Here is a 25,006-nt window from a genome sequence, read left to right on the forward strand (position 1 = left end):
ACACCTTCTGATTGTTCTTTAAATGCAATAAATAGGAAGCGTTTGCAGGACCACTGCACATCATTTGCAAAAAGCAAGTAGTGCTTGGAACAGAAATATCGGTTGCTATTATAGCACTTGTCCCACACGCTAAGTAAGAAATACTGGTTGCAATTATAGCACTTGTCCCACACGCTAATGCTGGGCATACACTGCCAGATAAAATGTCTGTCAGACCGACAGACATTTTATCTGGCTGCCTGCCAGCCGCAGATGTCGCCGGCATACACTGTGAGAGAAATCTCACAGTGTATAGCCCGACATCCGCGCTCCGCCCCCGGGGGAGGAGACATTTCCCTGTTCCTTCCGTAGGAAGGAACACAGGAAATGTCTGTCGGCCGCGCTGGGCATACACTGCCCGATGCGGCCGACAGTTTCCCGGGTAAATATCGCATCGGACGGGCATGCTGGACAATCCAGCATGCCGGACCGAGCAATATTTAACCCTCGGTCGCCCGCATACACGCTGCAATTATCGCGGCGATCCGCCGATATCGGGCGGATCGTCCCGATAATTGCAGAGTGTATGGCCAGCATAAGTGAGGCAAATTTGATATATTATCAATCAGCGCAGATTTTATAAACGTATGGCATATGAACTGCTATATTTTTGCACATATGCTCTGTTCAACATTCTTAGAAATGCTCCACAATGCAAACACAAAGACCTTTTGGGGGTCATTTATGAAAACGAATGCACATGAATACTGTGGTGTCGTCCAAAGCAGTCAGGCAATTCCCTTCTTTTTATACTACACTGCCAAAATGATAGCTGGAAAGTTATTGTCTCCGGTAACACCACAATCACCCTGCATTCTACAATCTAGTTTCCTACATGTTAAGCAATAAAAAAAAAAAAAAAAATAGTCACCGCATCACCCAAGCCGCATGCGCACACTAATGACAAGATCTTCTAAATCACTGGCATGCGCAGAAGCAGGTCGCAGGGAAATGTCTGGGCGCGCATACGTAACATGCACAAAGGAGCAGAGGACATGCGTAGCCGCCGCCGTAGTGGATCGCGCATGCGCAGTGAAAGGCTTTCTGGTCTACGCGCCTGCGCAGACTGAATCTTCAACAGCTTCTATTGTGGACCTTTCGGGCGTCGTGTTTCTTAGTAGGCCGGCGGTCAATGACGGTATTGTTTCCCACCGAGGGCCCCCGTCGATCGGTGGCGGGGTCGGTGGAAGGTGGAGAGGCGATACTGTGAGGATGTGCGAGCGTATGAAGACCTAGTCGGCTGCTTCCCCCGATACAGGGTAGCGGCCCGGCCCGTTACCTCAGCAGCCCCCGCTCTCATCTCTTCGCTTTCACCTTCACGGGGGTTCCGGGGCGCACAATGGAGCCCACGTTCCCCCCCGGCATGCTCATGTTCAGCCACCTCCCGCCGGTCACCACCTTCGCCCGCCTGGGCTCAGACCTGCTGCCCCCGCCGCCTCCGATGCTACCGGGGCCGGAAAACATGATCCTGAAGAAGGAGCCGGGCTCCCCTCCTCACCCGGCGGACTTCCTGCAGAGCCTGACGGGGATCAAGCAGGAGAAGATCGGCGAGCACGAGCAGTACCACTACTACGGGGAGAGACAGGCCGAGATCGTGGAGGTGACGGTGGGAAGCCCGGGACTCATCCCAGAGCTGGGCCTGAACAGAGAGGTGAGCTATGGCAGCGGCAGCGCTGCAGCATCCTCCCCGGGCACAACATGGCGGGGGGAGGTGAGTACATGCTGGCCACTGGCTGTTTGTAAACACAAAATGGAGGGAGTTGAGTGAGCAGACATTGTAGGTTCCCCTCCTCAGGCGGGACAATAGCACATCCGTCTGATGGTAACATTTACACCTGCACAGGGGGGGATTATGTGTGTGTATTTTTTATTGCTGGGCTTTGTTGTCCTATCTTGCAGCAGCAGATACCAAAGCAAATGTTACTCTCCTGAGTCTGTATTATGGCTGGGAAAATCATTGTCCAAAGTTCTGTTTGTCTTTATTCATCCTTTGTTCTCACCCTCCCAGACTAGTGCAGGAACATTCATCCCATGCTGCTGTGTTAGCGAAAACCCTCCCAAATTATTCCTACATATAATGCATTTGTAGCCCACACCGATTTTAACATTTCTTACTAGACATCTGTTTGCCTTTAATTTATTGGTCATATCAATTTGTATAGACTCAATCACTTCTTCATTGTATTGAATTATTTGTAACCTTGCTCTTTAATAGGAATCATGTTACTGATGAGCTATTTGTAGATAACATATATGGATTTCAGTTTGTCTGTTACTTCATCTACATATGAAAAATATATATTTTGTTTTTAAGTGTCCGGGAGGCACTGAAATCGTTGTCAACTAATGCTGTGTACACTTAAATTTACCAGCCCAGTTGCGCTGTCACTCGCTGCCTGGTTTCTGCAGCATATGTATGAGCGATCGGCAGGTTTCTCTTACACACCAGCAGATTCACCGATTTTATATGCAGATATGTGGTCCATTTGCTCTGCTGCACAGCCAATGTGATGTGTCTGAGCAACGTAGTTCAGACATATCCAGGGGACGTGCTCATGATATATCAGCCATTCGATCGACTGAACACTATATCGCCCAGATTGTACCCAGTGTAGAGCTTATTTCCCCTTCATGCTAGGGACTTGGAAGTGATGTGAGTGAGGGGGAAAGTGCAGTTCATGCCTATTAAGGCCAGCTAAAAAAGTAAGTTGTCCCCACTTAAAGAACAAAATTGTCCCCTCGCGGGCTCGCTACGCTTGCCACGCTTCGAGCTCGGTGGCTCACTACGCTCGCCACAAGGTTATGTTCCCTCTCTGCCCACTTGTATGGTAGGGAATGACTCCGGGCACTGCCTGATGATGTCAGGGTCCCCTCCGTGAAGGGGATTTAGTCACTACCGTGTACCCAGCTTAAGAGTGGGAGCATGTGATTGGTTTTGAGCTATAGAATGCAATACAAGTTCACACATCCAATCGTGCCACCTCTTCAACCTGAGAACTCCACTAATCAAGTCTGCCATGCCCCCTGGTAAAAAATGTGAATTGGGAAAAAAATAAACCTGGTTTGAAATTCAGGATGTTTATTAGTGGGATGTTAGGTTAAAGGACCACTGAACCTAAAATGCAATAGCTACTTCTGTATGTATTAGAAATTTCAATACTTCATTAGAAAAAAAAACCTGAACTGTTGTGGAGTCTTGAGGACTGTGTTTGGGAACCTCTGCTATAAGACCCGTTTAGCACATTGCAGAATGACTTTCTGAACATAAATTGTTGGTAAGAGCTAAAGACCTTGCAGTCGGTTAAAAACGGACAAATTCAATGGGCTCGACTCAACGCAAATGGAATAGCGCCGGGAGGGAGCTACCGGAGCTATTCAACTCGGCTCGCTGTTTTGTCAGAGAATGCCTTGTCTCGTGCCTTAAACATGGTGTTTAGTTGTGACAACCGGCATTCTCCGACTAAACTGCCCGGGCCGATGCTGTTTCCACGGCGTTAAGGGCAGAAAACAGCATCGTGCCAGGAGTTTTGCCGGATTTCTCCTCGCACCCCAGGAGGGGTGTGAGAAGAAATCCTTAGTCGGGGGTTAACTGCGCACAGAATTTAATTGCTCTGGGATCTCTCTCCCGGCGCTGTTCAATTCGCGTTGAATTGAATCGAGCACAATGTCTTATGTGGTATGGATATATACTTGTATTCTTGGGTCATTTTCCAAAATTAACTGTCAGCATCATGCTCTTCTGTTTTATCATTGTGTTTAAAGTGTTTCTGCCATCTCAACATATTGGAAGCAGCCATTTTGTAGTTTGAATCTATATTCATGAGATTCCTTGTGAATTGATTCCCTGCAACTAGTGACCTCTTTGAGAGAGCCATTTTGCAAGATTAACCAATATTCATGAGAATGGAGCCTTAGACATCACTGGGGAATTTCATGAGCAATTCTCCTCTGGACATAAAATGTATGGTGCTTATTTAGCCATTTCTATGAAAATAGTAAAAACTTTATTTAAAAAAACAATGACCATAGCTCTTTTCTTGAATAAAATATGGACTCCTATATGTAATATGTACATTCTATCATAGTGTATGGCTACTAATCACTACTCATTTAAAATGTATGTGCAAACTGCCTCATCCAAGCAAGCCATATTTCTCAGACTATTAAATGCCAGTATGGTGCAGAATTAGGCTATCCCAGACAGTGGATCTGTTATCCATAAGTTAAGTGAAACATTTATAATAAACATGTATGTGAAACTTCTAGACACATTTTTCCTTTGAAATGGTGGCAAAATAATCCTGCATAGTTCCAAGGGACCAAGCATGGATTTCATAAAATTATGTTGAAACGGCAGGTTCTGCATAATGTTATGAATTGTTGCTATGTGCTAGCAGCCTAATGCAGGATATTTAACAGAAATCTGCAAAACTGCAGGGTACATTTATTATCAATGGGGACTACGGTCTGACCCCTATGTACCAAACTCTTTTCGAAGTTAGGCCTCATAGGTTTATGCTATCATCTGGGGCCTCATAGGTTTATGCTATCATCTGATGCCAAAAACCTCTTTACTCCCATGGAGACAACTCTTAGCCTCAGTCCGGCTACCACGTCTGACTCTGGGGTATATTTACTAAAATTAGTTGTTAGAAGTGGAGATGTTGCCCATAGCAACCAATCAGATTCTACTAAACATTTAACTAGCACCTTCTAGAAGATAATGGCTAGAATCTGATTGGTTGCTATGGGCTTTAGTAAATTTACCTCTTTGTGTATTGTTAAAGACTCCACAAATATGCCAGGATATTAACACTCGGGAACAGCGGTTAACACTATCGCTGTTCCTGCGAGTTAGTTAAGTACATAGTGGGATAATTTAATTAAAAATAAAAATATCAGTCGCAACATGGAATGATGATGATGGCGGCAGTGTTACATTAACCCCTAAAGCTGGGTACAAACTTAACAATGTGTACCTGGATGATATGTCGGTTCAACGGGCCGACATGTTGTACCGCAGGTACACATTGAGCGATGTAATGAAGGACGAAACAATCCCTCGTTCTCTCCTTCATTACATGCAACGGCACCGAATACGATATGGTCTTGTTGGCTGTGCAGCACAGCCAACCACACACTATCTCTCGTCACCGCTGGAGCACGCAGGTAGTCCGTAGACTCTGGACGATCCGGCCAATATGTCGTTCCTATTTGGCTGGAAACTACGTATCAGGCCGACATCGTCATTGTGTACCCAGCATTAGTCTTATCGCAAACAAATGTGTTACCAGAATCATTTTGTTAGCAATATATTTTTATGGGACTGCTCCCTTTTTAAGAGCATTAAGGTTTACACATTTAATGTATATATTATACAACATTGAATGTGTACATCTCAGTGGTTTATCCATATTTGCTTATATAGCTTGGTAAATTATTAATAAGTAGGCAGTAGGAACACACTTGTGTAACAGAATAAGTCAAAGAGCAAGATTTGTGTTGTAATGTATGCTCCTTATAAAATATATATATTGTTCAAACATTTGCATGAGACAGAAATGGACAATTACCTTTTTGAACTTTGCTAATATAAGTTTTAAAATTAAGTATATTAACCAGAGATTTGAACAATGACCAAAACCAGCCATTGTAAATCTCTAAAGCACTGTTCAATCAATAAATCTGTTTCAATTGGATTTAAATCAGTTGGTAGTCTCCCACTGTGCTGCTTACAGATTCTCAAGTTGCAATGTAGCCTAAGGCCATTTTGTTAAAAGCGAAGCCAAAATCTTGTATTTTGTCCTCTTGTAAAAAGTTTTCCCTTTTTTGTATACAGTCACTGATTTTGGATCTCGTTACAGCAGGTGTTAGTGAATTCTAGTATGCTTTTTATTCTAGGGTAAAGGGGTTAAATAATTTATACTTATGTATACGTTTCATATTGAAACACCATAGTGCTTGGAAGCATTCTTCATCATATTTTGTTTTTTTTACCTGACAGACGATTTCATAAAACATACATGTATTTCATTACTGAATAGCCATTCTGTGACATTCGTACTCCATACGTAGTGGTATATATTCAGTGAAGCGTTTTTAAAATGGCTATAGGAATGAATGCTAACATTAACATTAATTTCTATTACCATTTTAAAAATATTGGTCCAAGCCGCGAACAATTTGTGACTTTGACAAAGGAACTAATATATGTGTGTGTGTGGCACAAATTTCAAGTTCCTTGTGTAGATAAAGTCAAATAATATATAATAGTGATGATACGTCGTGAAGAACACTTCCTTCAAATAACAAGTGGCTGCAATTTCTCAATAATCCGTGTAGCAAACGGGGAACAAAGTGCTAAAAAATAATGAGGTGCGCCTAATAGTGTAATATTTAAAATAAATGAACTTGTGCTCAAAATAGGTAATGTGCGTACAGAAGATTGTCGTCCACCATTTTGTATGTGACAACAGCAATTTAATCGCCGGCAGCAATCTTTTGGGTAAAAACACAAGAGATTGCTTCATGGGTCAAATCCAGAGTTCCTTACTTTCAAAGGTATAGAGCTAGTGAATTTAGGACCAAGAGGAGGTGATCTGGCAATAAAACTCTCTGGGCACGATTCTATTCAACGCAATGTAAATAGCGCCGGGAGTGAGCTCCCGGAGCTATTCAATACACCTTGCTGCCAAGTCCGACTAATGATTTCTTCTCTCATCCCTCTGGGGATGAGAGCAGAAATCCGACAAAAGTCCCGACGCGAGGCTGTTTTCTGCCCTTCGCGCCTGGAAAACAGCCTCGCGCCGGGAAGTTAGGTCGGGGAATGCCCGTTATCGCACCCAAACACCCTGTTTAAGGCGCGAGAACGAGCCTTCCGCGGCCTAACATCGCGATGAATTGAATAGCTCCGGGAGCTATCTCTCGGCGCTATTTACATCGCATTGAATAGAATCATGCCCTCTCAGAGAGATGTTCTGGATATTTGAGCTAAATACCATTATACCTAATGGTTTGAACGAAAATTATGAAATGGCTCCTTTTCTTAATTAACTTTCATGTTAATATTTTAGTCTTTTTATAATTTTTTAGCTCCATTAGTAATTTGCCTGTTTGAATTTCTGTTGCTGCCTTGAGATCGCTAGTTTTAATTTTATTTATACCCAAAAATGTTTATGTATATAATTTATGCATGTATTAGTATCTATTTATATATTTTTTTATAATATTAAAATTATGTATCTACTGGATTAACCCACCCCCCCTTTTTTTGCAATCTCAATGTCCTGTTGCTAGGTTACTGTTTTATATATAATATGTTTTTAGTAGACTACATACCTTGTTATCTACGTTTAATATAAAAGCTCCTTGTCGTGTATTAAGTGTAGAAAGGTAACCTATATTTGATATAATGGCTGTATTTATGGATGTCTGCTTGTTATGTATACCTAAAAGATGGCTGCCGGCGATTTAAATTGCTGTTGTCACATACAAAATGGTGGACGACAATCTTTTGCCGCTGCTAGGTACTGACACCACCAAAAAGATGGCCGCCGTGTGTCTAGTTTACAGCTGCCCAACACAAGATGGTAGCGGTCACTTCCGCCCTCCAGCAAAAAGATGGCCCACGTGTGATCAGCCTACAGCCGCCCTTGACAAGACGGCTGCGGCTACTTCCGCCCTCCAGCAAGATGGCGATGTATCCGGAAGTGCGAGTTCGCACTTCCAGTTCTAGTATCACACAATGAAGGCATATACCCTGGACTCAGAGGGGAATCTGCCTTAGTCACCGCAGTATTAGTTATATACACACCTGCCTTGTTAAGCAGTGTGTAGACAACCCTCTTGTTTGTTTATTCAGTCCCAAATTACCGATGAAGCGGTCACATGACGTCAGTAAGATGGCCGCCACGCAGTGCGCATGCGCGGATGGCGCTGTTTGCTAATCTGGCCTAATTTTTAGGCATACCCTTAGTAAAGGGTATATAAAGAGGTACTCAAGGACCTTGGTATCACCCCTGAGGAAGTCCTAAAGGACGAACCGCGTTGGGTCTGGTTCTCCCTAACCCCTAAAGTGGACTTTTATCTGCTATACTAAGATGAGCGTTTTACTATTTTATTAAGTGTTTACTCTGTGTGTTTCGTATTTGGTCTAATTAAAGCAATTATTTATGGAGATTCTCTCCATTTCTGGTGGGGTTTGAAGCCGAATTGTTTGACCCAAAAACACTTTTACATGCATTAATTTATGCACCATCTGGTACGCAGATATTTGTATGTCCACTATTGCTATTTCTTTGCTTAAAAATTACTACACCATATTACTTTTTCTATGGGCAAAAAATTCTAAAGCCCAAATTTAAAGGGTTACTACAGAAAAGATTACCCCTTGGAAGTGTTGTCGGTTCGGGTTAATCTGACCATTGCAAGTACCACCTGGACATCAGATAAGCCTTTAATTGTTCTATTTTTGGTACGCACATTACTTATTTTGAGCACAAGTTCAATTATATTAAATACTACACTATTAGGCGCACCTCTCATTATTTTTCAGTATGTGTGTGTATGTATGTGTGTGTGTGTGTGCATATATATATATGTATGTGTGTGTGTGTGTATATATATATATATATTCACTCTAGCTCTGGCGGCAGGCAGGGCGCCGGAGCTAGAGAGGGCAACCTTGCGCGCGCGCCCGAAAAGGGGTCCTGTCTATAAGACGCGTCCCCTTTTCGTCATACTTGGGGGCGTGCCCGGCGCTTACGGACATGCCGGGCAGCTCCCAAGTGCTGCAGAAAGGGAGAATAGATGCCGGGCGCATGCGCCCGGCGTCTATTCTCCGGCGGTGACCGGGTCACCGCATGCTTCTCCACCCGCGGAACACTGCGTCCCGCGAGTGAGAACGGCACCCGCAGGCTGTGAGGGCAGGGAGCTTTTTGCCCTCCATAAGGAGGGCAGGGCGCCGCGCCCCGCTAAAACAGCCTAGCTTTAACTGCAGACTTTCAGATTTAATTTGAGGGTAATTACATCCAAATCAGGTGAACGGTGTAGGAATTGCAACGGTTTCTATATGTGCCTCCCACTTTTTAAGGGGCCAAAAGTAATGGGACTATCAACTCAAAAGCTATTTCATGGACAGGTGTGAGCTATTCCCTTGTTATTTCATTATCAATTAAGCAGGTAAAAGGTCTGGAGTTGATTCTAGGTGTGACATTTGCATTTGGAATCAGTTGCTGTCGACTCTCAATATGAGATCCAAAGTGCTGTCACTATCAGTGAAGCAAGTCATCATTAGGCTGAAAAATCAAAACAAACCCATCAGAGAGATTGCAAAAACATTAGGTGTGGCCAAATCAACTGGAACATTCTTAAAATGAAAGAACGCACCGGAGAGCTCAGCAACACCAAAAGACCAGGAAGACCACGGAAAACAACTGTGGTGGATGACAGAAGAATTATTTCCCTGGTGAAGAAAAACCCCTTCACAACAGTTGGCCAAATCAAGAACACTCTCCAGGAGGTAGGTGTATATGTGTCAAAGTCAACAATCAAGAGAAGACTTCACAAGAGTGAATATAGAGGGTTCACCACAAGATGTAAACCATTGGTGAGCCACAAAAACAGGAAGACCAGATTAGAGTTTGCCAAACAACACCTAAAAAAGCCATTACAGTTCTGGAACAACATCCTATGGACAGATGAGACAAAGATCAACTTGTACCAGAGTGATGGGAAGAGAAGAGTATGGAGAAGGAAAGGAACTGCTCATGATCCAAAACATACCACCTCATCAGTGAAGCATGGTGGTGGTAGTGTCATGGTGTGGGCATGTATGGCTGCCAATAGAACTGGTTCCCTTGTATTTAGTGATGATGTGACTGCTGACAAAAGCAGCAGAATGAATTCTGAAGTGTTTTGGGCAATATTATATGCTCATATTCAGTCAAATGCTTCAGAACTCATTGGACGGCGCTTCACAGTGCAGATGGACTATGACCCGAAGCATACTGCAAAAGCAACCAAAGAGTTTTTTTAAGGCTAAAAAGTGGAATGTTATGCAATGGCCAAGTCAATCCCCTGACCTGAATCCGATTGAGCATGCATTTCACTTGATGAAGACAAAATTGAAGGGAAAATGCCCCAAGAACAAGCAGGAACTGAAGACATTTGCAGTAGAGGCCTGGCAGGGCATCACCAGGGATGAAACCCAGCGTCTGGTGATGTCTATGCGTTCCACACTTCAGGCTGTAATTGCCTTCAAAGGATTTGCAACAAAGTATTAAAAAGTGAAAGTTAGATTTAGGATTGTTTAGTTTGTCCCATTCCTTTTTGGGCCCTTAAAAAGTGGGAGGCACATATAGAAACCGTTGTAATTCCTACACCGTTCACCTGATTTGGATGTAATTACCCTCAAATTAAATCTGAAAGTCTGCAGTTAAAGCACATCTTGTTTGTTTCATTTCAAAGCCCTTGTGGTGGTGAATAAAGGCCAAAATATGAAAATTCTGTCAATGTCCCAATATTTATGCACCTGACACACCACATATATATATATATATATATATATATATATATATATATATATATATATATACACATATATTATACACACACAGTGATTGCGTTGAGCCAAAAAAAATTTGGGTCCCTGGGACCCCTCACTTTACTAAATTGGGGTCCTACCTGACCTTTTCTGGGTCCCATCGGAATGATGATATATATTCAAAGAGCCCATTTATAGGAAGCAGAGGCTGCACATCAATGGGGACAAGTCATGGGACTTCGCCCACTACTGCCAGCACCACTAACAACCCACCTTCTCCACTACAGTCCTCACGCAGGGGGGGGCCGGACCAGGCGCAGTCCTCACGCAGGGCGGGGGGGCCCCTGGGACCAGTCCTCACGCAGGGCGGGGGGGGCCTCCGGGACCAGTCCTCACGCAGGGCGGGGGGGGCCTCCGGGACCAGTCCTCACGCAGGGCGGTGGGGGGCCTCCGGGACCAGTCCTCACGCAGGACAGGGGGGGCCTCCGGGACCAGTCCTCCCGCAGGGCGGGGGGGGCCTCCGGGACCAGTCCTCATGCCGGGGGGCGGGCACATTTCTCCTTACTTTTTGCCCCCCGTCCCGCATCAACAGGCAGCCGCACCAGCCTATGCCACTCAGAGCAGCTGTCATACAAACTGGCGCCGCGCGTGAGCAAATCGGAGCCCGCGGATCGGCAGCCGCTGCTGATTGGCTGCCGGTCTGCGAGCTCCAATTGGCTAACGACCGGCGCCTATTTGATTGACAACTGTGCTTTTAGCTATGTGTACAGGGCGACTGGGTCGTCTCCGGAGACGCGCTGTGCCGCGGCCAATCCCTGACAGCCTGACGGGGATTGACAGCGGCATAGCGTGTCCCCGGGGACCCGACTCTTATAAAAGTGAGTCCCCAGCCCTTAAAAACGGGTAAAATAGCGCGTATTTGCGAACACTGTGTGTGTGTATATGTGTGTGTGTATGTGTATATATATATATATATGTGTGTATATGTATATATATATGTGTGTGTGTATATATATATATATATATATATATATATATATATATATTTTTATATATATATTAGTATATATGTGTGGAGTTCACATGGGGAGTGACTTTGACAAACCTGAAAGAGCTAGCTTAGTCAGAATGGATAATCTGTTGATTCGTGGGACACGAGATCCTGCTGGTTCTACGGAACACGGGCAAATACAATTTGGTATTTTTTAGCACTCCATGGAGGCGATTCAGTTCATCGTGATGTGAGTAGCGCAAGATAGGAGTTCCCAGAGCTATTCAATTGACTGCACTGTTAAATCTGACTAGAGGTACGAGCAGAAATCCTAAGTGCCAGCCATGATGCGGTTTCTCCCGGCTTAGCACAGCGATGACCGCATCGCGGCTGGCACTTTAATTGGCGAATGCGGTTTAACAACTGGCTTAAGGCGCGTTCACCACTGTCTCCCGACTAAGGGCAGGGCGTGATAGGTCAATTGAATAGCTCCAGGAACTGCTTCACAGCGTTGATCACATCGCACTGAATTGAATCTGCTCCCCCCCCCCCCCCCTCCCCCCTCTCAAGTGGTCCGGGTGTCCAGGCTTTACACACTGAATACGTCTACACATAGGCAAAAGGAAAGGGATGGCGCTACAGGACTTCAATTATGAATTATATTGTCACGTAGGACTGGGAGGAAATTCAATACATCATAGTGATCCAGACATTTTGGTGCACTATATACATAGTCTTCATGGAGATGTATTTCATGTGTAGCACAGACACGAGGATGACAAAAAAGTCTGCTGTATCTGTGCTACACATTACGTGTATCCTTATATCTCCCTGAAGACTGTGTCTGTGCGATCAGCTGTAACATTAAAACTTTAAAACTACTGATACCTTACGTGAATAGCTTTGATTATCTTGTTACAATGGGGTGGGATATATTAGGTAGCAAGTGAACAGTCAGTACTTGAAGTTGATGTGTTGGAAGCAGGGGAAATAGGTAAGCGTAAGGATCTGAGCTACTTTGATTGCTGGACGACTGGGTGAGAGCATCTCCAAAACAGCAGGTCTTGTGGGGTGCTCCCATTGTTCAGTAGCTAGTACCTACCAAAAATTGTCCAGGAGAACAGTGGGCCTGATTCAGAGTCGGACGCTCTGACAAGAGCGCTCGCTCTGAATCAGGGCCGTCCTACCTATTATTGGAGCGGCCTCCTGGCCGCTCGCATAGCTGTGGGTGACAACCCACAGCTTATGCAAGCGGCCAAAAAGATGGTTGACCATCGCAACCATCGGGCTTGCGACGAGACCCTGCGGTAGGGTCTCGCTGCCGCAAGCCCAGGAGTGCTTTTGGCTCTATCAGAGCCAAAAGTACTCCCACTGACATCACTAGTGATGTCAGTGGGGCCGGACCCATGGTTACGCCTCCATCTGGGCAGCAATGCCCCCGGCACGCCCACCAAAGGGGCGTGCTGTCACTCACCATCGACAGCACGCCCCCTTTGGTGCGAGACCCATAGCGACGGCTTGGCATGCGCACTAGGGCACCATCGACCCGCTCGCGAGCTGGTCTGAATCAGGCCCAGTGATCTGGCAGCAGGGCTCCTTGATGCACCTGTGGGTCAAAAGGCTAGCTTGTCTGGTCCTGTCCCAAAGGAGAGCTGCTGTAGCACAGATTTCTGAAATATTTTAATGCTGGCTACGATAGAAAGTTGTCAACACGCAGTGCATCGTAGCTTGTTAGGTATGAGGCTACAGAGCCCAATACACGTCAGTGCCCATGCCGACCCCTGTCCACCGCTGAAAACTCCTGCAATGGGCATGTGAGTGTCATGACTTTACCATGGAGCAATGTTAGAAGGTAGCCATGTCTGGTGAGTCACGTTTTCTTTTACTTCATGTGGACGGCCGGGTGTGTGTGCTTTATTTACCTGGGGGGAAGAGAGGCGGTGTGATGCTCTATGCAATGTTCTGCTAAGAACCCTTTGGTCCTGGCATTCATGTAAATGTTACTTTGACATGTGCGACCTACCTAAATATTGTTGCAGACAAAATAGGCTCCTCCATGGCAATGGTATTCCCTGATGGCAGTGGCCTCTTTCAGCAGGATAATGTGCACTGCCACACTCAAAAATGTTTCAGGAATGATTTGAGGAACATGACAGAGTTCAAGGTGTTGACTCCAGATTCCACAGAGCTCAATTCAATTAAGCATCTGTTGGATGTGCTGGAAAATCATGTCCGAGCCATGGATGCCTCACCTCGCAATTTATAGTAGTGTTCACTCTAGGTCCGGCAGCAGGCAGGGCGCAGAACCTAGAGATAGGGCACTTCTGCGCGTCTGAAAAGGGGGCGTGTCTTTATGACGCTTCCCCTTTTCATCACTACTGGGGGTGTGCCCGGCACTTATGGACATGCCGGGCAGCCCCCAAGAGCTGCGCTCAATGTGATCCATTCACCAGCGGTGACTGCTGTGCGGCTGTTTTGACCCTCCACGGGACACTGCGATCCACGGGTCGAGACAGAACCCGCAGGCTGTTTCAGCGGGGTGCCACGCTGGAACAGCCTATCGGGGATGCTATTATAGTACTTAAAGGATCTGCTGCTAACGTCTTGTTTCCAGACACCACACGGCACCTTCAGAGGTCTTGTGGAGTATGCCATATGATTGTTTTAAGCCACATTAACATCCAATAAAATATTTTCCTAACGTGTCCCCTTTTCCTAGCTTTCTGTTCCTACCATAGCTTCTGCTGAAAATTTTGGAAGAGTGAATTGGAGGAACAAGCATGGTCTGAAATTGAGAGATGACCCTTAATGATTTTCTGGTTCTGTATTACAGTATTGGCACTGCTCCAGGAAAGATTGCAACTCTAGATGGGAAGAGGGGGCACGTTGGGATAATAATCCATAGATAGTATTGCAGATTTATATTGCTACCATACATTTTCACATATTTTGATACATACTGGGGGCAATTCAATTGTCTGTCTCCTGTTGCTCCAATCTAAATTGTAAGCAATTTAATTATATACATAACCAGCCCCTTTCTTTCATGAGCATGCATGAGATTAGCCATGTAAGCAGCTTCTCCCGTGTTCAGTGCTGCAGTTACGAAGCACCCGGCACTTGCAAACAAATTCCGCAATCGGTGTAACATCAGTGCTGGTCGTGCAAAACAATTTAATAGCTTGCATGCAGTTTAGACGGGAGTTACTGGAGGTAATTGAATTGCACCCACTGAGTCTAGGGGGTACATTTACTAAGCTGCAGGTTGTTAGAAGTAGAGATGTTGCCCATAGCAACCAATCAGATTCTAGCTTTTATCTTCTAAAAGGTGCTAGATAAATTTTAAGTAGAATATGATTGAGTGGTATGGGCAACATCTCCACTTCTAAAAACCTGAACTTTAGTAATTACCTACATCCCTAGGAGTGCAGTGATTCCTTTTTTTGAAATTGGCTAATATATCTCTGCTGGTGATCAGGCAATTTCAACCTGCTCTGCAGAAATGCTAGTACAGATGGAGGATGGCACTTGATGGGGGCGATTCAAATCCGTGCGATGTCGAATAGTGCCGGGAACGAGTTCACAGAGCTATTTAATTGGCCGTGCTGTTAACCCTGACTAGAGGATTTCTGCTTGCACCCTCCTGATTTGGGGAATGCAGGTTACTGCTACTAAACTCCTGGCATTAGAAGCCATAACCTGCATCTACCGACTTAAGTACAGAACGCATTGGGGACAATTGAATAGCTCCGGGAACTCATTCCTGGTGCTATTCAACATCGCACTGCATTGAAACGCCCCCAATGTGCGCAATCGTGTCCATCCTGGCAGTTACACACTTTGGGTGATGCTCAAACAATGTGCCTCTTTCATTTTTGTCTGTTCACCAGAAAGCATTAGGAAATACAGAGATAGGGGTGTTCTAATGCTCCATTATTGTCCAAGCATCAGTAAACACAGGGCTCCCTCATTTCATGTGGTAGGTTGTCTGTTTTTCAATATTGTATGCTTAGTTGTGCTGCCATATTGTCCTACACATTTTGTGTTTTCATTTAAACATATTAAACAAGAGAATAGAAAAAATACATTTTCAATTTCAAGTGCAGATTTTATGAAATTTATGTCTATAATCCTGATTTTTACTGTTTTTGAAATGTGGCTTAATGCCGAAGCAAGAACCAGAAGTCATTTCTTTTTGGTGGTTCGAAAAAATAAAAATACACATTTGACTGTAATTCACTTTCTTGCATTATCCATTAAATACAACACCAAGCCTAGCTATCCCCTGCCAATGTAGCAACTGATGCAACCGTGTCACAAAGGCACACTGCTGGAAGGTAATCCACCGGCAGCCGCCGAGCTCAGCCCTGTGGTTCCTTAGGAATGCCCAAACTTGCCTGCTGGCTTCTCCTCTTCACAGTCCTGTTTTATAGCAAGAAGAAAAATGTAAAAAAAAAAAAATATATATATATACATTTTATTAACAAATTGCTTATTTGTTACAATTATACTGAATCATTATTTACTTAGTTTGATTGGAAAAAAAAATCAACAATTTTGGGAAAATTTTTGGAAAAATTATTAGTTAAGTGATTACCCAAAATGAGCAAAAGTGCATTTTTCAGAGTCTTATGCTGGCTATACACAGTAAGGTTTTCTGTCCAACCATCCAACTAGTTGGTTGGTTGGAATGAAAATCTGGTAAGGTATGAAAGCAAATGACAATCAGCATTTTGCTCCCAAACGGTGGAAAATGGACAAAAACTGTTGTTTGAACAAATTGTTTAGAGCAAACATTTAACAAACTTGTCTGAACGACCATTTTAATCTATTTTATGGCATTTAGGAGCAAATTGCTGATCATTTGCTCCCATACCTTACCAGATTTTCATTCCAACCAACCAACTAGTTGGATGGTTGGACAGAAAATCTTACCGTGTATGGCCAGCATTAAGGTACCTACACACATAGCGATGTGCTCACAATCTGACCTGAAGCACGATTTCCCCTGAACTCTCCCCAGGCAGCTCCCCGGCAGTCGTGGTCACGATTTGGAGTAAAAAATATCCAATCTGACTTAACATCTATCGTGCATCCAGTGCATTGTATCCCAGATTGGCAAATCTGCCCTACAGCACTGCAGATCTGAATATGCGATGTAGGACGAGCGGGGACGCGCATCGTGATCTAGAGTAGGAACTCACAATTTGGGCATATTTTACACGATTTGTCGTCACAATTTGTCGAAATCGGGCAAATCGTGTAAAAAATCCCCCTGTGTAGGCACCTTTTAGCCATGTGAGGAAGAAATATAAAAGCTACTTCAATGCTATTTTCTAGAAATTCATAGTCTGTCTGAAAAATAAGGTATATTTGAGTCCTGCTTACTTGTATTAATGTTTGAATGTGACAAGCGAAAAAGCAAAGGGATTACATGTGTATATAAGTTAACCATATAACCCCTTTTATCTTTACATATATTTTGACTATCCCTAAAATATGTTGTCTAAAACGTCTCTGCATTTAAATGTTTAATCAGTACTTGATCTCCTCCTTTTTCTATGTATATTCTTACTCTTTATTTTACGTTCAGTTTAAGAGACCTATACATTCTTTATTTGAATTGTAGGTATCCTTGGAATATATGTACCAAATGTTGAGAAACTAGCTATTGTACAAGCTTTCTCACAGTCAAATGGTCACATTGGGGGGAATTCAATTGTTTTCACCCAGAGCTCTGAGTAATGGGTGTCCAACTGAGCAATTCAATTGTTGCTTCAATCGGGCGCAGATATCTCGGGCGCACTAGTTTCTGCTCGTACCCTCCTGAGGTGGTGCACAGAAATTAACTAAATGTTCTAGGTTTGGGCACTTACCAGGACTTATGATGGGTTTAGCCGCTTTACAGTGCGAAAAAACAATTGAATTGCCCTATAGTTTATTTTGTAAACATACTACATACAGTCTACCTTTTTTAAACAAATCTAATCAAATTTTGAAGAAAGCAATGGTTTTTGTTTTAAATATTGTTGCTAAAATTATAAATTTAGAACTTTACAGTTAACTAGTTTAACATAATTTATATAGTCTTCCTACATATACATTGGTGCTTGAAAGTTTGTGAATCCTTCAGAATTTTCTATATTTCTGCTGACATTTGGCCTAAAACTACCACAGATTTTCACACAAGTCCTAAAAGTAGATCAAAAGAAACAAATTAAACAAAAAAAATTAGATGGATCATTTTCCTCAATTACAAAATTAGCACAATATCACACATGCAAGTCGTCCTGGATGCAGCAAAACAGGTGCAAACCATGATACCACCACCACCACCACACTGTGTGTCACAGATGGTATGAGGTTTTTATGCTGGAATGCAGTGTTCTCCTTTCTCCAAACATAACTCTTCTCATTTAAACCAAAAAGCTCTATTTTGGACTCCCCTGTCCACAAAATATTGTTCCAATAGTCTTTTGGCTTGTCCAGGTGATCTCTAGCAAACTGCAGATGGGCAGCAATGTTCTTTTTTTGAGAATCGTGGTTTTCTCCTTGCAATCCTGCCATGCACATGATTGTTGTTTAGTGTTCTCCTGATGGTGGACTCATTAACATTAGGTAATGTGAGAAAGGCCTTCAGTTGCTTAGAGATTATATTGGGTTACTTTGTGACCTTGCAAACTATTGGACACCTTGCTCTTGGCATGGTCTTTGTTGGTCGACCAATCCTGGGGAAGGAAATAATGGTCTGGCATTTCCTCCATTTGTACACAATGTGTCTGACTATTGATTGGTGGAGTCCAAACTCTTCGGAGATGGTTTTGTAACCTTTTCCAGTCTGATGTGATCAACAACTCTTCTTCTGAGATCCTCAGAAACTCTCCTTTGATCGTGGCATGATATAGCGTTTCAGCGGGGCGCCGCGCCCTGCCTATTTCTGAAGGGCAGGAAGCACCCCTGTTCTCCAACACAGCGCCCCGCTGAAACAGCCTGCGGGTTCTGTCCACTCCCACGGGTGGAAAAAACTGCTGTGCAGCGGTCACCGCCTGTGAATGGATGCCGGGCGCATGCGTCTGGCATCCATTCAGTGACCGCAGAGCTTGGGGCTGCCTGCCATGTCCGTAAGTGCCGGGCACGCCCCCAAGAGTTGTGAAAAGGGGACGCGTCATAGACACACCCCCTTTTCCTTGGTCACGACCACTTTTTTGGGTGCGCGCAGAAGTGCCCTTTCTCTAGGTAGTCTCATTTGTTTGATTTGGTTCTCTTTATTTACTTTGGACTTGTGTGAAAATCTGAGGTAGTTTTAGGCCAAACTTCAGCAGAAATATAGAAAGTTCTGAAGGGTTCACAAACTTTCAAGCACCACTGTAGCTAGACTAAATTATTCACTATACCTTAGATTACGAGTGCTAATGGCTCCATCAGTATTTTAAGCCTAATCCTAAACATATCTTCTCACAGCTGTTAATAAGAACCGAAAAAAATGGCTGCGTTCCAAAACAGAGTCCATCCATGAAGAAGACCAGGCGTCCAAGCTCAGAAGCTCAGGAATCAAAATCCAAACGCAGGCGGACTGACTCTTCTAAAGTAAGAGCCTTATTGTGCTCGTGTGGGCTTCTAAATTTACTTCTGAAGCATTTGGGTATTTTAACATTATGTTGCCCCTTATATTCTCAAGTGGTCTTTAGTTCTGGAATGGCTTTCTTTTTCTTTAGCCTAAAGTACTTTGCTGTCTGATAAGGTTTGCATATGTGTATTCAATACTTCTTGTAATTAGTCTAATAAAGGTTAGCTGTAAATTGTAATTAGCTACTGAAGGTGAAGGTGCCAATACGCATCTAATAGGCTGCCTGTATAAGGAAAAAATAAATATATATATTTATTTTTTATTTGCTTACTCTTATAAGTACCAACAGGTAACCAGCAGCAGGAAAATATTTAAAAACATGAAAATACTTGTCCATTTTCCCTTTAGAAAAAAAAAAAGGGGCAACAAACAAAGGGCGGAATTCAATTAAGTACGCGGTCCGGATCTCCCGTCTAAAGTGACAGGAGATCGCGGGCCGCTATTCAATTGCTGCCGTTTTTCGCGCTGATCGCGCCCATAGAGGTCAGGTTTAGCCGCGTAAAGCAGCTAAACCGACCAAAGTGCTGGGCGCGACCGCGAAAAGTGATGTTTGGACGCCCAAACAGGTCACTTTTCGCACATTTCAGCTCTCATCCCCCTGGGGCTGCGAGCTGAAATGTAGCGCTGGCAGCTGATCGCGCCCGACAGGAGCAAGAATTGAATAGTGCCGTCGGGCGCGATAGGGGCTGGAATCAATTGAATTCCGCCCACAGATTTAACAAAGTAATTCTTGTTAATGAGACATTAATTGTTCCAAAGAACAGGGAAAAGACAAGGCTACCAATATTCAACATCTTGTCAGTATCTGTCAGACATCAGAACAGGCGCTAAATGTAATAAACATCCAACCACAGTAATGGTGCCCAGTCATTACATTGTCGCTGGATGTTTCCATTTAGCCACATTTGTATGTCATTTGACAGTGATGCAGGTGAATGGCAAGACAGCTGTATTATTACCCTGTGTAAGGGCTTCTAAAATCACATTTATATCGGAATTATAACACTGGCTAGTTTAGACCACACATCTGCTCCCTGTAATTGATTAAATGTTTTCCTTGGTTGCCATTCTGTGCTGGAAAAAGGCCAATTTAAATGTAATTAAGCGTTATACATCTAGTTAAAGCATTGTACATCTATTAATGGTACTACCACTATTAGTATTAATCTACAACTTTGCAAAAGGACTGTTGTCAGCCAAGTTTATCTAACATAGTCCCTAGCAACCAGGGAAAGAATTTTAACAGCATTGTACTAGGTATGCAACTATTTTCTGAATATAAATCTTCCTAAAAAAAAAAATGGGGTTAATTGGGGGTGGCTATAGTAAATGCTAGCTTTAGTATAAATGTAATAGCAGTATGTAAAGGTAGTGTCACACTACTGTGACATATTGGAAATGCCTACACCTGCATCATTTGTAAACTGACATATTGTGAGTCGTTTTGAACACAGACTAAAGCTGCTCATGGCAAGGGCGATGTGAATTATTCAAACGTGGCATGATAGTGGGTGCCCTTCGGATGTGACTTTTTTGAAGTTGTGCGGTCATTCCTCGAACTGCGGTTTCACGTGTTTACCAGGAATCCCTCATGGAAGGCATTACCACCCACTGTGGACAGTGCAGTGGCCGCCCACAGGTGCTTAATGATTGTGACCAGCGGCATCAGGCCAGAATGGTCTGTGGTAACAGACTATCGACACTGGCTCAAGTCGCATCCACATTCAGTGCAGCAGGTACCAGACGCATATCCAGCAAATCAGTGCAGCATGCCTTAGTTTGCATGGGATATGGGAGCAGGAGATCCACTAGAGTGCCCCCTGTTAACACTACGACACTGGACAGCTCCTCACATTTGCTTGTGAAGTCGCTAATTTGACCCTGGAGGACTGTCAAAATGTGGCGTGGTACGATAAGTTCCAGTTGTTTTGTGCTGATGGTAGGGTTCAGGTGTTGTGCAGACCCCATGGGGCCATGGGCCCCAGTTATCAACAAGGCACCATGCAGGCTGTTGGTGGTTCCATAATAGTAATGGGTGTCTTCACGTGACATGGGTTGGATCCGCTGGTCCGTTTGAACACGCATTGACTCGGTAATCGCTACATTGCAGTGCTTGATGACCATTAGCAGCTTTTAATGGAATTGACGATGGAATATTCCAGCAGGATAATTCAGTGTCATCTGTCCCGGCGAAAGGTGTGGCCACCACGTTCACCCGACATGAAACTAATCGGGGAATTTATGGGACGTGGTAGAGAGGCCCATTCGCATGCAAGATCTTGCACCTTCAAATATCATGGAGCTGTGTGAAGCTATCCAGACGGCATAGGTCAACATCTCTCCAGAGATCTTCAGTCCACTTGTGGAATCGATGCTGCGTTGAGTTGCTCCACTTCGCCAGGCTAGAGGGGGTCCTATACAATACAAGGCATCTATCCCATGACTTTTTGCACTTCAGTGTATGGAGGCGATTTAATTGTTTTTGCTGGCAGCTTTGATTAATGTGCGCCCGACAGAGCAAATAAATTGTTGCTCCGTTCAGGCATAAGAGCCACCAGTGTCTGCATTTCTTCTCGCACTCTTCTGAGGTGATAGACAGAAATATGTGATAAGTCTGTGGTTTGGACACCCAGACTGCTGTTTGACTGCCCTAACCTGGACTTTAGACTGGTTTAGCCTTTTTACAGTGCTAAACCCGGTCTAATTTGGTGTGATAATGGGCGCCTAAAACAGTTAAATTGCTACATTGGTCGCCCATTAATTAGCGTGCCTAAAGAAAATCAATTCAGTCACTACCTATGAGCACTATTATCATTGTGTAAGTTACAGTACCATATAATTAGAACAGCTTCATGATCAGTGTCAGTAATTCAGGATCCTATTTATTTAAATAGGCTCTCCAGAATGCATCGATAATTGACAATTTCTACTGCTGCTTGCCGCAATTGTACCAACAGTTACTGCTGCAATTTCAAGCCCTTCTATGAATCTGAAAACATGCCTCAACCTGAAAGCCCCTGCCAGTTGTGTAATGCTTTGGCGAAAGGTTTCCTGGAAGTGACATTTTAAAAGTATATTATGCATGTACAGTAATATTTCCTCACATCTCCATACTGGCAGTGCATAAGCAGTTAATTCACCCTGTTTACCGTAATGTACATGTAGGTTGTATATGTATGTACTATGCCATCCTGAGATGGTATGTTTGTCAAAAACTGTCATAAGCCTACCTTATTACAGCTTTATAAAATGCACACATCACAGTCCACATAACATACTATGGAGACATGATTGACTCTGCATTTCAAGGGACCACACAAGTAGTAGTGTTGCCGCTAGGCTGTTTTAGCAGGGAGCTGCGCCCTACCCTTGTTGCGGCGCCCTGCTGCAACAGCCTGCCAGGGGTGCCGGGTGCTGTCCCCACCTGCGGATTGCAGTGTCCCTTGGGGGAGAAAAATTGCTGTGCAGTGCTCATCGCTGGTCAATAGATGCCGGAGAAATTGGGGGCAGCCCAACGTGTCTGTTAAGTGCTGGGCACGCCCCCAAGAGTGAGGAAAAAAGGGGGTAACTTAAGGATATGTCCCTTTCTCTTGTGACCACGCCTTCCGCGTGCAAGAGTGCCCTTTTTATGGTCCAGCGCCCTGCCCCACATCGGACCTAGAATGAACACTATAAGAAGTCATCGATTTCTGTTTATAAATTGTCAGAAACTGACTATTCCTTTTTTCATTGGAACGATGAACAGTTATTATTTATCACTGCGTTAGAAGTAGACCCTTAAGTTGACATTACATATTGTAACCTTACAACTAGGTGCTTAAATAGGTGAATGTGCAGATATTATATATAAATGATTAGCAGCAAAAACTAAGGAATAAAAGCTGAGGATCTGAGGAGAAACGCCTATTGTTCCCAATGAAGACAAACCACTAAATAAATTTGTATGAGGAGATATATATATATATATGTATATGTGTTCACTCTAGCTCCGGCGGCAGGCAGGGCGCCGGAGCTAGAGAGGGCAACCTTGTGCGTGCGCCCGAAAAGGGGGCGTGGTCATGACAAGGGGGCGTGTCTATAAGACGCGTCCCCTTTTCGTCGCACTTGGGGGCGTGCCCGGCACTTACGGATACGCCGGCCAGCCCCCAAGCGCTGCAGAAAGGGAGAATAGATGCCGGGCGCATGTGCCCGGCGTCTATTCTCCGGCGGTGACCGGGTCACCGCACATTTCTTTACCCGCGGGACACTGCGTCCCGCGGGTGAAGACGGGACCCGCAGGCTGTGAGGACAGGGTGCTTTTTGCCCTCCAGAAGGAGGGCAGGGCGCCGCATGTGAAGCCATATATCTGCAGACTCAAGCTGCAATTGCCCTTCAATGTTTACACCTCCGTTCCTCTGATACAGTTCAAGTTGCCGAGTGTAAAGGTTAGCAGTAAATTAAAATCATCCACTCCTCCTGACTCATTTCTAATCCTTTCTGTGTATTGTTGAATGCACATCCAGCTTGCCCAAATTGGGTCAAATTTTCCAGATATCTCTACCCCCTGTAGTACTTTAATGGTGTGTACTTTAAGTAATTTATGGCACTTCAAAAAAAAAATAAAATAAAAGTTTTCTCATCCATTTAATAATGTCTCCACAAATAGCCAAACCTTTCAGTAAGTTTCCATAGCTGGAATCAGAAAACATCCAAAGTTGTGGATATTATGCTATGCATTACTGGCACTATTGAGACAATTACATGATTAAAGGCTATAGTTACACTCTGTATATACTTTGTTCCTTCTTCTTTCCAATGCTCACAGACTTGTACAGGTGCAAAGTAAATGCTGATAGAGGAGTTTCCCAAATAGATGAAAATTGCTGCGAGTGTAGTTAAGACAGTCTCTCTCTCTCATGGACTTAAATGCATACTAACTTTATACTTCTGGCTATATTTTATATTTATTAACATAATCTATACAATGTATGTATCCTGAATTGAATGAAGAATTTATCAATTTAAATAACCATTATAGCCACTGTGCTATATTGTTTAGAGTACTTACAAGCAGGGGTGTATCTAGGGGTCCGAGCGCCCCTGGCAAAGTATTGGACTGGTGCCCCCCTCCCCCCCATATTTTCTGAATAATTACTCTACTTATAAACTCTCTACAGTCAGCCCTCCTTCTGTATCCCCAGCCAACCCCCATGTTTTATCAGCCAGCACCCCCTTCTGTTTCTTCAGACAGCCCCTTTTTTGTCTCCTCAGGATCCCCATCCTGTCTCCCCAGTCCCACCATCCCACTTCTGTCTGCCCAGCCATCACCCTACTGTCTCCCCAGCCGTTAGCCTTCCTGTAATACTGGGCTCCAGTCCCTGCCCCCCCACCGCATCCAGTCCCTGGCCCCACCCCCCTCACATCCAGTCCCCGCATCCAGTCCCTGGCCCCTCCCCCCGCATCCAGTCCCTGGCCCCAACCATCCAGCCACCAGTTCTCCGCAGCCTACAAATTCTTACCGACTTCTTCAGCCTGCGGCTCCTCAGTACAGCAGCAGAGATGAGGCACACATGACGTAATGAAGTCATGCGCTCCTTGATCAACAAAAAAAAAAAGCTTTATTTATTCTATGTACCTACCAGGCAGCAGCCAGCAAACAATGGTGGCTGCCCGGACCTGGACATTTAGGAAGTTCCTAGATGTCAAGGTCCGTGCAGCTGCCATCACTTGCCAGCGGCTGCCTGGTACATAGAATAAATAAAGGTTTTTTTTTTTTTGAACAAGGCGCGCATGACGTCATTACGTCATGTGTGCCTCATCTCTGCTG

At 44.2% G+C, this 25,006-nt stretch overlaps 1 protein-coding gene across 3 annotated transcripts in view; it reads left to right on the forward strand.

Annotated features, from left to right (window-relative positions):
* The first annotated feature begins 1,021 nt into the window (after positions 1-1,021).
* Positions 1,022-25,006, forward strand: part of ZNF281 (zinc finger protein 281) — a 48,041-nt gene continuing 24,056 nt past the window's right edge. The window contains exons 1-2 of one of the 3 annotated variants that reach the window (XM_088443570.1): positions 1,022-1,750; positions 19,035-19,160. In XM_088443570.1, the coding sequence (XP_088299696.1) occupies positions 1,379-1,750; positions 19,035-19,160 (498 nt within the window). In that variant the 5' untranslated portion in view covers positions 1,022-1,378. The remainder of the gene's footprint in view (positions 1,751-19,034; positions 19,161-25,006) is intronic. The other 2 variants (XM_088443571.1, XM_088443572.1) reach the window with 2 other exon arrangements.

This window comes from Taudactylus pleione, unplaced genomic scaffold (assembly GCF_031769625.1).
Source record: "Taudactylus pleione unplaced genomic scaffold, aTauple2 ptg000331l, whole genome shotgun sequence".
NCBI lineage: Eukaryota > Metazoa > Chordata > Amphibia > Anura > Myobatrachidae > Taudactylus > Taudactylus pleione.